Below are 13,005 nucleotides of genomic sequence, written 5' to 3'. Positions count from 1 at the left end.
ATGTAAACAAGAGGGATTTTACGTTAATTTTGTGTTCTGATTTCTTGCAGCTTCAATATTAAACTACCAAATTAGCACATATGGATTATTCATTTCTTATATTGATCATAGTATATTTGTAGTTGACTTTTGTTGGTCCCTTCTTGTTTATATTCAACTAAGGGAGGATGGTGTAGCTCATGTATCTATTTTTTCCCCTTTTTTTGTATGTAGTTTATTTGAGCTGGGAACAAACCCCTGTTTTTGTGTGTTTTCCACTCTTGCCTCTCCTTATTGAGTGTACGCTCACCTTTATATTGAGGTAGAAGTACAATATTTACTTACTAGTAGTTTAAATATGCTCTTATTAATATCATATAAACTATTTACATTCATCTGTTCTTCTATGACAATTATATTGGTTATTGGCAAAACAGACATTTTCAGTTTTGCTTTTGTGTTACAGCTGTTAGATAGAAACCCAGAGGATCGGTTTTCCAACCTAAAACATATCCAAGACTTCCCTTATTTATCAGATGTAAACTGGGATGCTGTGCTGCAGAAAAAGCTCTTGCCAGAATTTATACCAACGGTAAGCGATGCAACAAATCTCATTGAAGTCATTTGCTGCCCAAAGTCAGAACCACTAAATATTATATCCAAAAAGAAGCCAAGGGCACTCATACCAATACAGAAGACTAATAGCAATACAGAATAATATATTTCCTTTAAATTCGATGCATGAACTTGATAATCCTCCTCCTTTGAAAAGAGAACCATGCACAAATCCTTACCCACCCTAGCATCTGTAACCAGATGCCGGTTTTCTGAGGAACCAAATGAAAAAAAAATATATAATCTTGCCAAAATGGTTAGTTACATATCAGAAGTTAAAATGTCACCTTCTTCCACTGCACTTTGTACATGTAAAATGGATGCAGTGCTACGCAATATGTTGGCGCTATATAAATACATGTTAATAATATGGCTGCCTATTTAAAAAGGAACCTGAAACAACCTTTGCTTTTACCCCGCTCTCCACTGTCCACCTTCTTGAGTCCAGCGACGTCTGTTTTCTGTGCTTCTCCAAACAGAAAGGCCGACTAAACTGTGATCCAACATTTGAACTTGAAGAAATGATACTGGAATCGAAACCTCTTCACAAGAAAAAGAAGAGGCTGGCAAAGAGAGTCAAGGACACTGGGAAGTCTAACGCAACTCTGGTAGGAAATTGAACAAAGACATTCTAGTTTTCTCTAGAGTTTGTTTTTATACATAAGGATAAAATAATTAAATGCACTATTATTTTATATTTTGTTAATTCATATAAAAACTTTCCATTGACAAACATCAGATGGATTACAAAGTTGTCAATGTGAACGTCTCAAAATGTCTCTTTAAATCTTTGCCCGACACTTGAGTTACCCAAAATTCCCCATAACCGCTGACCAAGTACTGACCACTCATGAGTCCTCCGCCAAACCAGGACAATGTTTACCCCTGTGCAGTGCACAGTAAAGAGCTGGGGATGATCGGGAACATTCAGTATAAAGTCACTGCCATATCAAGCTGATTAACTGAGTTAACTGATAATTGATTACTTGGCCAGTTAGGTTGCTGACTAGCACAGTCCTGAGTACAGGATATAAGAAGTAAGGATGCAGGACTATGATAAACTGAGGTTTCATTTATCCAAACGAGCACCCTGTTTCCCCTTGTTTCTAAGCAGGTTTTTGTATATGTTAAATGTTAAATGTTTATATTCTCCTTCTGGCCATTTACGCTCCTTTGCTTGCAGATTTTGGGATGTGATAGAACGTAACAGGCAGATTTCTCAAAATGTGAGTTTAGACCTTAATAAATAAAAACTCGCTCACATTCTATTCATTCCAATGGGATTGTTTTTATCAATGGGTGAAAATTAGAAACTTATTTGATCAATACGGTTCTAAAAATACTATAGGAATGAATAGAACATGGTTAAGTATTAAATTATTATGCTTTAAATTCACATTTTGAGAAATCTGACCCTTAGGGGCAGATTTATCAAGGGTCGAAGTGAAAATTCGAATTTTGAATTTGAATTTGACTTTTCGAATTAGAATTTTTACGTTTTTTTTATGGGCAAAACTGTCAAATTCAACTAGGGAGTTGTTAAAATTCAATCAAGTTTTTTTAAAAATTCAAATTCGATTTGAGATTTATCATACACTGGCCCTTAAGAACTCGAATTCGAAAATTCACCACTTAAAACCTGCCGAATGGCTGGTTTAGTCAATGGAAGGCGTCCTGGGATCAATTTGGAGTTGTTTACAGCCTTCAAATTTCTATTGAAAGTTTAGGTTTTTTTTGTTAAATTGCGATTGGTAGAATTTCGAGTTCATGGGAGTTTATGGGAGTTTTTAAAAACTCATATGAACTTGAATTTAGACCTTTAATGTGAATGTGCCTCCCAGTGTCTATATTATTGGCCTGAAGCTGACTCTCCCTTATTACGGAAGTTTTGTAGGTAAAGCTAATCCTTTGATGCATTGAAACATGAGGCCGTTCTCTGTGTTGTAAATAAAAAAATTTCAGAAATATAACTTTTTATTTTAAATCAAAGGCATTGATGAAGAAGTGATAACTATATTTAATTGCTGATTTAAGTGATACTATCACTATCTACTGATCCATGATTCTGCATCCCATTCAGATAGAATATAGTGCTTATGCGTGAGAAAATACTGAAAGACAACTAGCAACAGGTTATTGATCAGTACACATTTAGGGGCAGATTATCAAGGGTCAAATTTTGAGTATATGCGAGTTTCTAAAGCTCCCGGGAACTTCCATAAACTCGAAATTCGTAAAAAAAATGACCAATTGAAATTTATTTAAAAAAATCTATTTTTAAAAAAAAAACGGGTGAATAGGATCAAGTTTTTTCAAAAATCCACCAAACTACTCCAAATTTAATGTAGGATGTCCCCCATAGCCTAAAACACAAATTCGGCAGGTTTTGGATGGCGATTAGTCGAATTTGAATTCTTAAAGGGAATTCTTAAATTTCAAAATTCGAATTTCATTTTTTTTTAAATTTCGAATTTGGACTATTTCCTAGTCGAATTACACTACAATAAACTCAAAATTAAATTTAAAAATTCAAATTTTCAATTCAACCCTTGATAAATCTGCCCATTATAATGTTCGCTTAAGTTCTGAAATTCATAATTACTGAAGCAGTAATAGTTTGCCAGTCATTTGAATTATACCCAGTTTGTTATTATAGTTTGCCATGAAAGCTTTAAGAAACTGTAAATGGCACATGCCGAGTTCCTCGCTAGCTTGTAAGGCATTTCATTTTGATTAATGAAAACTACAAACGGCTGACAAAATGTAAAATCCCAAGCGATAGATTTCTAGCTCACTTAACATAAGTGTTTTTTTTAGGTTGTGCTGTAACTAAGCATTAATTACATTATAAGCATTCAGCATGAATTGATCCATTGCAGTTTCTCAGGTTAGTATTGCTGAACAAAGCCTGAGCGCAGTTATTTCTCCAGCAGATGCAAGGGCAGCTATACTTTATTGGTAGATGCCAGCAATTCCAACCTGGAAAATTTACACACAATCCTTTCAAACAACATTCATCTTGGGGTTTTTATTTTTTAATTGGTTATAGTCGCTACACAGGTAATTTACTTTGGTTAGCAGGTTACTAAAAAAACAGCTCATTTTACCCTAGCTTTAACCATGGGTGGGTCTTAGTTTCTTTTCATGATTTCACTGCCTGGAGAATACGACTTATCTGGCTATAGAATTACCTCTATTTTAAGGTTACACGTGTTTCCCCAATTTTTTAAATGATCTGGGGTTGTATGTCTCCTCCAGCCTACATGTTTAAAGATGTTTTAGTAATGTGGATCTTCATACATTAAGTCATGTAAACATTAAATAAACCCAATAGGCTGGTTTTGCTTCCATTAAGGATTAATTATCTCTTAGGGGGAAATTTACTAAAGGGCGAAGTGGCTAACTGTAGCTGGTGTAAATTCGCTGGTGTATTTTCGCCAATGAGATAGGCTCTGGCGCAACTTCGCACTCTAACGCCAGGCGAATTTTCGTTCTGGCGAAAAGAGATTTACTACGCAAATTCACTATGTTTTTCAATTTACTGACTGTCACCTCTATCGCCAGACTTGCCTTCGCCACCTCAGACCAGGCGAAGTGCAATAGAGTAGATAGGAGTTCCTCAAAAACAAGTTGAACATTTTTCTAAGTCCCAAAAAACGCTGGCGTTTTTTCCTATTTAAAGGGTGATAGACTGAAAAAGATTGTAAAGATTGTAAAGATTTTTTTGAGGTACCCTCCTTCCCCCCTACATTTGCTAACATATGGCACCTAAACTATACAATGGGCACATGTGTAGGGCATTATAACAACTCTATATAATTTTATTAAGGTTCCCTGGCCTTGTGTAGTGTAATGTATTTGCTGCAGCATATACGGCCATTGTACTTTAACTGCACGCCGTATGCTAATTAGCCAACGCTAGCGTAACTTCGAATTGCTGAGCGTCATTTCGCTGCGTTCGGTACCCTGTGTGCAACTTCGGATCTTCGTGAATTTTCGTTGTCCAGGCGAATTTACGCATGGCGAAGTGTTGCGATGTGTGCGAAGCCAGTGCTGGTGAATTTTCGCCGGTTAGTGAATTTGCCCCCATGTTGGGATTAAGAAGAAGGTACTGTTTTATTATTACAGAGAAAAAGGAAATCATTTTTAAAAATTTTGACTATTTGGATAACATGGAGTCTATGGGACATGGCAATTCTGTAATTTGGAGTTTTCTGGATAACGGGTTTCCAGATAAGGGATCCTGAAATCAATTTTTTTTTAAACGGCAAATGAATTTCTTTATGTTGAACTTTAAAATCTAGACATCGGTTAGGCCATTTCAGCATGTTCCCAGGGTTTTCAAAGTCTCTGAATTGTGCTTTGAACATGCTGCACTCTTTCTTTGCCGCTGCCTTGTAAATTGATATCAGTACCCCCACTCCCCAGCAGCGGATGTGGCCAGAGCTTTGTCAGTTCAGCCTGGACAGGTAACAAGATAACAGCTCTCCGGCAGAATTCCACTGAACTGATAAAGAGGAGAAAACTGCCCTTGCTGCCTGCCATTCATTTAAAGGGCAGCCACACGAAAGGGAGTTTTGACCACCACTGCTTTCCGTGGAAAAACCGCCACTGATATCCAAAACACAGGATCAGACAAGCCAACAATCGAAACACTATTTCGGTAAAGCTCCAACTAAAATTTGCAGATGATCTTCAGACACCCAAAACCACCAACACCAAGGGGCCGATTCATTAACTTCGAGTGAAGGATTCGAAGGTAAAAAGCTTCGAATTTCGAAGTTTTTTTGGGCTACTTCGACCATCGAATGGGCTACTTCGACCTTCGACTACGACTATCGAAGGATTCGAACTAAAAATCGTTCGACTATTCGACCATTCGATAGTCGAAGTACTGTCTCTTTAAAAAAAAATTCGACCCCCTAGTTCGGCAGCTAAAAGCTACCGAAGTCAATGTTAGCCTATGGTGAAGGTCCCCATAGGCTTTCCTAAGTTTTTTTGATCGAAGGATATTCCTTCGATCGTTGGATTTAAATCCTTCGAATCGTTCGATTAGAAGGATTTAATCGTTCGATCGAAGGAATAATCCTTCGATCGTACGATCGTACTATCTGCGCTAAATCCTTCGACTTCGATATTCGAAGTCGAAGGATTTTAGTTCCTAGTCGAATATCGAGGGTTAATTAACCCTCGATATTCGACTCTTGATGAATCGGCCCCTAAATGTATCTGTGATGGCACTGGATTGGTGCAGAGACACAACATGCAGTTAACCCCTATCCTTGCTGGAACAAGTAGCACGTCTAAGTTGTATACCTTTTGTTGCCAGAAATATGATATGATCTATAGACTTTTATTTGGGTTCCTATTTCTGGCTGCATATTTTGTATCATATTTATTAAATAGTATGTCTTTATCCAGTCTATCAAGTGCTGCTTCAAGGGATCCCTTTGTGTTAACGTCAGTGTTACGCTCATTGTACCCTTTATATATTTGATTTATCAAGGTAACATAGGTTGCATACAATATCTTTCAGATGCGTCACGTGCATACAGTTTGCACCTAATCAATCAAACACTAATGCTGTGATGGACACGAGCCAATCCGCACACGCACTGATGCCAGCAAAATGCAACTGAGATCAAATGTTCATCATCTGTATTGGTAAATTGCACACAAGTTGTGGTGCATGCTACTCGTATATATCCACGTGTCTATCCATCTATGTTTACAAAGGCTCATAAATCATTTTTGCTGACAATATGGCCTGGCAATGATGATATTAGATATAAGTCATGCAAAGTGAGTTAGTTGTTCAGAATAGTTGCCCTATTTAAAGAAATATATGTGAATGTAAAAACTGTATCCACTGTATGCACAAATCTTAAAGACAATATGTGCAAGCTATATTACCTAAATAAATCAAATATATAAAGGGCACATTGAGAGTAACGCTGACGTTATTGATTTTTTTGAGCTTTTAAAGTATTTTTGTTCTGTCCTTTCTAACGTTTACCCTTTGTTCATTCCTTTTGCCTCCCTGTTACATGATATCCATTGCTGAAGAATGGCAATTTGCAGAAACACTTGGACTCCGTGGAGAGAGACTTCATTGTTTTTAATAGAGAAAAGTAAGTTTGGTGAACTCGACCACACTCTATAATATGAAAGAGGAACTTCTTGCAAAATAAAAAAAAAATGCACCGTGTGCAATCTTATTAATCTGTTCTACAAAAAATTCTTTATTATTATCATTATTTTCTTATCGTTTTTGATACATCTGATATGCTATAACTTATTTGCGGTGTCCTTCAACCTTACCATTATTCCCCTGCTGTGAATCTCTCAGTCCCAGACTGATTGCAGGAGCAAGTGATTGTGCTAGGAGAAAATTGGTAGGTGGAGAAGCAGGTATTAATGATCTTCCCTGTCCAACAACGTGATTTAAACTCTTCTCAGTGATTTGAAATTCCCAACGGTTAAACAATGTGATTTTATTGTTTGAAGATAAATCCAGTAAGTCTCTTTATATCTCAAAGAACTAATAAATAAAAGAAATTAAATGAATCTATACCCTACATGTACAGGTGAATTGCTACATCTCTGACTGTTCCTCTTTTCACAGCTACAGGGCAAATACATATAGGGATGACATGCATCCCCCTGGGTAACCCTTGGGAACCAATCATATATTTGCATTATTTACTCAACCTGCAGTAGCTGAAAAGCTATCTGCTGATTGGTTGTCTGTTGCTTTAGAACAAATTTTTCCCATTTAAGTAAGTGAGCCTGTGTCTCTGCCTGCATACCAGGCATTATTCATGAAGTGCTATCCATAATACTTAAACAGACAGGGATAAATATATGGTATGGATGGTTACCTCGTGGCAGAAGCATCCCTGCATATATGATGTGTCAATGGAATTTTCAATGTTGTACTTTCAAGTCATATTCAAAACAGGATTGCAGTGCAAGTTAACCTGTCTGTCTGCCAGTTTTTATGTACCCTTATTTCTCTTAGTCTGAGATAATGATAGGCATTAAAAATTGTGGTATCTGATTTACCAAAATAATTGCTGCAATCAGACGTGTGCTTTTCTTTAATAATTTGTAGAAGACCGTTCAAAACGGTTGCTATTGGTAACTGTACTGGTGCAATTTAGGACTTTTGTTAGTAAATTGGTGACCTTGTTTAAATATATCTATAGTTATTTCTCTGTTTCCATGCTAAACACATTGTGTACTGTTTCTAGCCCGATAATGGTCTGCAGTTCTTTAAGAAATGCAATAGGAAACTCTCAGTACACATTTGGGGTCATTTATCAAGACCCAGGGCAGAAGTGCAAGAGTACTAAGAGGGAAACAGTAAGAAAAATGGTGCAAGAGGCAGATTGCAGCGTTGGTGGGTGCATGCCAGTCCTGTCCTTACTACCTTTTTGCCTCCCCCTTATGAATATATTACTGCTGAATGCAGGCCTCTAAATACCTGCAACTATTCAGTTGGGCAGGGAGGCAGTGTGCAAAGTGCAAAAGAATGGTGGTTTGCATTTTTCTGCTTGTAAACAAGCCTTATTATCTTTTAGATCCTCCTATAAATAAAGGATTTGTTCAGGGTTAGGACACAGGATAAAATAGGCAGTTCTTTAGTCATTTTGTGGTTGTAATTATCTTATATACTGTGAAGGGTGGTGGCACACAGGGAGATTTAGTCACCTGCGATAAATCTTTGCTACTGCGGGTGACTAATATCCATTAAATGCCTTCCCTCTGGCAAGAATGTGAATTACCGACGGGATGGTATAAGCATTGCTTCGGTTTTCCGAAGTTGCCCAAGATTCGTTATGAGGCAACTTCGGGCGACTTCAGAAAACCAAAGTGATGCTTATGCCATCCCACCAGCAATTCACATTCTTGCCAGCGGGAAGGCATTTAGGGAGATTAGTCACCAGCAGTAGCAAAGATTTATCTCAGGTGACTAAATCTCCCCATGTACCACCTTAAGTGGCGGTTTATCTCTGTCGCTGAATTTTGACTTGAAACCACTTTGGGTTGCCACTTCCATACGACTCCACTAATTGCTTAACTGCTAATCCTAACCACTGTTAGAAATTTACAACAAAATCAGTGGTGCACCATGGAGAAAACATCTGCTATTGGCCAATATTCCCTCTAATTCCTTATCGGCTATCTGCACAAAAATATTATTTTGTGCGCACATTTTGAACTTGTATGCACATTTTTAAAAACTGTGGGCTCAGGTTAGAATAAATGCAAACTTTTGTGTTTTCACATAAAATTCATTGTGCACACCACAATTTGTTACACAGAAGCGCACAGTTTAGAGGGAACATAGGTATTGGCTTGACGTATGAGCAATACAATTTCTCTTAACTGCAAGCACCAACCCCATAATAAAGGAGTGCCATCACTGAGTGTGCCTACAGTGAGAGAACATTGAAATTCACCCCTGAATAAATTATTCTGGCCCTTTTTTCCTATAATTAAAGTGCTTTGTTTTCAGATTTGTTTCATACCAGAAACATATTAGTCATTATTACTGAAAATAATGTATTGAATATTTCATTGTAATATCATGAAGTTAAATAAGTTGTCCAGCTTCTTTATGTGATCCCTTTATTTTTTTATGTATACACCTGTAAAGAATTATCAATGGATTGTCTTGATTCAAGAAAATAAATTATATTTGGGTTATTTTTCAGGAGTAGACAGGATCTTAATGATAACCGAGAAAGCCTGACTGTGGTCCAGACCAAAGAAGAGGATGACGATGGAAAGAACAATAATCTATCACAGTTATAAACGCCTCCTCCTACATATGCACTGAATACGTGGCCATTGCCATTCAGCATAGGCTCAGCCGTTGCTTGAGATGAATACAAAACACCTAAATATCTCTCTGGAGATCCAGAGCCAGATCGCTTGGTGTAAGGAGGATGCTTAAAGTCATAGTTGATATAGGTGTGTTCACCAGAGTCTTGAGATACTATGCGAGTGGGCAACCTGCTTATAGGCATTCTTTAGCAGATGGGTATACAGTTACAGAATAGTTCATTTGCCGCTACATATTATTCTGCTGAGGCTTTTGGGTTCACAAAAGATAGGTTTAAGAGCTATCTTACAGTAATTAAGTACTTTTTTATATGCTTAAAAATAACTACAATATTTAATATTTATAACCATTTCATTGTGTAGCAATAGTTTTTTACGTCAATAAGCTCTAAGCATAGATAGAAGAACTGAAGGGTCATTTACAGCTGCACGTGCAGTGTGAAAACAGAAATCATCATGTTTTTTACCCATAATTCAGCATTTTCACCAAAATTCCACATAGGGAGTGACACCTGGGGCAATGTCCAGTGCAGGAAAATGAACCCAATTGCATGTGCATGTAGTAGCACTTCCAGTACCAGGAGTTAAAATGACATAGCTTGGTGCCTACTGACTGCACTGCTGTTGAACCCTGGAATTACTGCCATGTTCAGCTTGTCAATAGCTCCAGGGTTCCACAATGTCAATAGGAGCACTTGTAGCTGAATTCATAAATAATCCCTTTGATGTTGGGGACGGAGATGTGGGAGTGCCAGTCCTGTTGGAGTTAATGAGCAATATACAAAGACAGGGACATTTGTTGCCATGTATGGAAGGCAGGTTCATGGAAATAATTCAACTCATTTACTGTAGATCAAAAGTTTGTGTTTGTATGTCCTTCTGTAGAAAATGTTTTTACCACTTCTTGTTAAAGACATACCTTAATGATATGCACTGGAGTAAATCTCAGAGATGCTGTTTTATAGACATCAATACATTATTATGCAACGTCTAATAGTATCTGTATAATGTCGTTATTTGTTTTGTCGCCTTCACTCGTGAGCCAGACTATCTGATTTGTTACAGAAAGAGCCAAGGCATGTGTATTAAAAAAGATATATTTCGTATAATGTCTCTGTCTCGTTTCTATTAATACTATACCTGCATTGATATTATCATCATCAAAGGCACAGACTTTATTGTTTAGATCGAATGATCACAATTTGCCCTGGTCTAGTAACCCATAGCAGCCAATCAGCTGTGCAGTAAATAATTTCCGCTGATTGGTGCTGGGGGTTACTATTTGCTGTATATATACACGAGCACAGCAAAATCGCACATACCTTCAAGCAGGCTGAAATGAAAACACTTATATTGTAGGAAACAGGTAGATGCTTTTGAGCACATTTCCTATTATATGCACAGCTCCTTTATGTGTTCATCTTATATTTTGAGATTCAGCTGGATTCATAATTTCAAATGATCTGCTAAAAAATTGTGTTTGACGTTATAGTTACATAGTTAGTTACATAGTTACATAGTTAAATCGGGTTGAAAAAAGACAAAGGGGGAATGTAATATAAGTCGCTAACGGAAAAACTATTCGCAATGCGAAAAGTTATGCCTTTGCGCGAACAAATTTTGCTTTGCGTGGATTTAATATAGCTTTTGCAAACACGGAAACTGTTTAGCGACCACTTCCGACAGTGGAAGACTGTTTGCGAATTTTATAGTTCGCTAGGTTTGCTCCTAAAGATTACAACACCTTCAAGCACTTCTTAAGAGTGCACAATTACAATTCGCAATGCAATAACAGTTTAAAGAACAATATTACATTGCGAGATGTGGCTTTTTAGTCTTATCAGCGCAAATTGTTTTGCGCTTTGCGACTTTAATTACATCCCTCCGAAAGTCCATAAAGTTCAACTCCTCCAAATGAAAACCCAGCATCCATACACACACTCCTCCATACTTTCACATAAATTCTATATACACCTATCTATACTAACTATAGAGTTTAGTATCACAATAGCCTTTGATATTATGTCTGTCCAATAAATCATCCAAGCCATTCTTAAAGGCATTAACTGAATCAGCCATCACAACATCACCCGGCAGTGCATTCCACAACCTCACTGTCCTCAATGTGAAGAACCCCCTACGTTGCTTCAAATGAAAGTTCTTTTCTTCTAGTCTAAAGGGGTGGCCTCTGGTACAGTGATCCACTTTATGGATTAAAAAGGTTCCCTGCTATTTGTCTATAATGTCCTCTAATGTACTTGTAAAGTGTAATCATGTCCCCTCGCAAGCACCTTTTTTCCAGAGAAAACAACCCCAACCTCAACAGTCTACCCTCATAATTTAAGTCTTCCATCCCTCTAACCAGATTATGATAGGTTTGAATCCCTAAATGCACTTTGAGCAGCAATTAGATTTGATATAGGAGGTAGGGAATGGCCTATGGCGAACTGGTGCAGTCTATAATAATATAACCAGAAACCAGTATTGCTAAATTTTCAGGAGTGCTAAAAAAGAGAATAAATCAGTTTTAAATGTGGAATATATGGCAAGATCTCCTTCCTTGATTGTCCCATGATCCCATGCTCAACTGAGATCATACATGTACAAACTCTGTTTAGCGGAAAAAGCATCATGTTATTGACAAAGCTAATTGATTTACCTAAGCACATAAGTGCCTCTAAACCACAGCTATGTCCAGGCAGTCGCCATATGGAACCCTTATCCCACGTATCACATGACCAGCTAAATGTAAGTATGATGCCTCAGCACTCTTACCCCTTCAGATGACCTTCTGGGTATACCCTAATCTTTTCTAGTTGCATTAGCCACAACATAATGTAGCTACTCAACTACTATGAAACACTGCAGGCCAACCTACTTTGCAAAATGTCAAGCTACCACTAATAATAAAAAAGACAAGAACTGCAATTCATGCTTACTGTGTGTGACTGATATCTATAATATACATATGAAAACTATGCCAAGTAGGGCGTATTAATAAAGAAGGCTTTTTTGCGCCTTTATCATTATTTGTGGAGGTGCTATTTCTGTTTGACTCCCAACAGGCAACAGTACAACCAGAAAGAGAGAAAGCTATGTAAAAAAAAATCTGCACATCTCCTTTCCGAAACATGCAGATTTCAACTGGGATAAGAATAAGCCCTCCCTTCTGTGGGAATACAGATTTTATTCTCATCTACTCAGTGTGGCTGTCATATATATTTATTTTTTTTAGCCTGTATTAATATAGCACTGAGACATTTACATGGTGCCTTTAAAGATATTCTTCATTCCATAGCTTGAACCTACACTATAAGGTACCAATCATGCACACGCACACAATGATCAATTTAATAAGTAGCCAATAAATCTACTGATATTATTTTAGAGGGGACGAAAACCCCTTGCAGACAGGGGAAGAACAGATATGTAGATATTACCATGGTTGGAATTGGAATAAGAACTGCAGCAGGCAATAAAAATCATACAAGGGGGGCACGTTTACAAAACTCTGGGCAATATTCCATAGCAGCCAATCAAATGTTTGCTTTTATTGTTCAA

General features: G+C 37.3%; 1 protein-coding gene across 1 annotated transcript in view; it reads left to right on the top strand.

The window, feature by feature from the left end:
• Nucleotides 1-9,910, top strand: part of stk32a.L (serine/threonine kinase 32A L homeolog) — a 76,747-nt gene extending 66,837 nt beyond the window's left edge. The window contains exons 10-13 of the mRNA XM_018252186.2: nt 446-571; nt 1,074-1,202; nt 6,661-6,725; nt 9,315-9,910. Of these exons, the coding sequence (XP_018107675.1) occupies nt 446-571; nt 1,074-1,202; nt 6,661-6,725; nt 9,315-9,414 (420 nt within the window). The 3' untranslated portion in view covers nt 9,415-9,910. The remainder of the gene's footprint in view (nt 1-445; nt 572-1,073; nt 1,203-6,660; nt 6,726-9,314) is intronic.
• The last annotated feature ends 3,095 nt before the right edge of the window (nt 9,911-13,005 follow it).

The sequence above is a fragment of the Xenopus laevis genome, chromosome 3L (assembly GCF_017654675.1).
Source record: "Xenopus laevis strain J_2021 chromosome 3L, Xenopus_laevis_v10.1, whole genome shotgun sequence".
NCBI classification, from domain to species: domain Eukaryota; kingdom Metazoa; phylum Chordata; class Amphibia; order Anura; family Pipidae; genus Xenopus; species Xenopus laevis.
The sequence above is the reverse complement of the archived record's forward strand: the minus strand, read 5'-3'. Positions and strand labels throughout refer to the sequence as shown.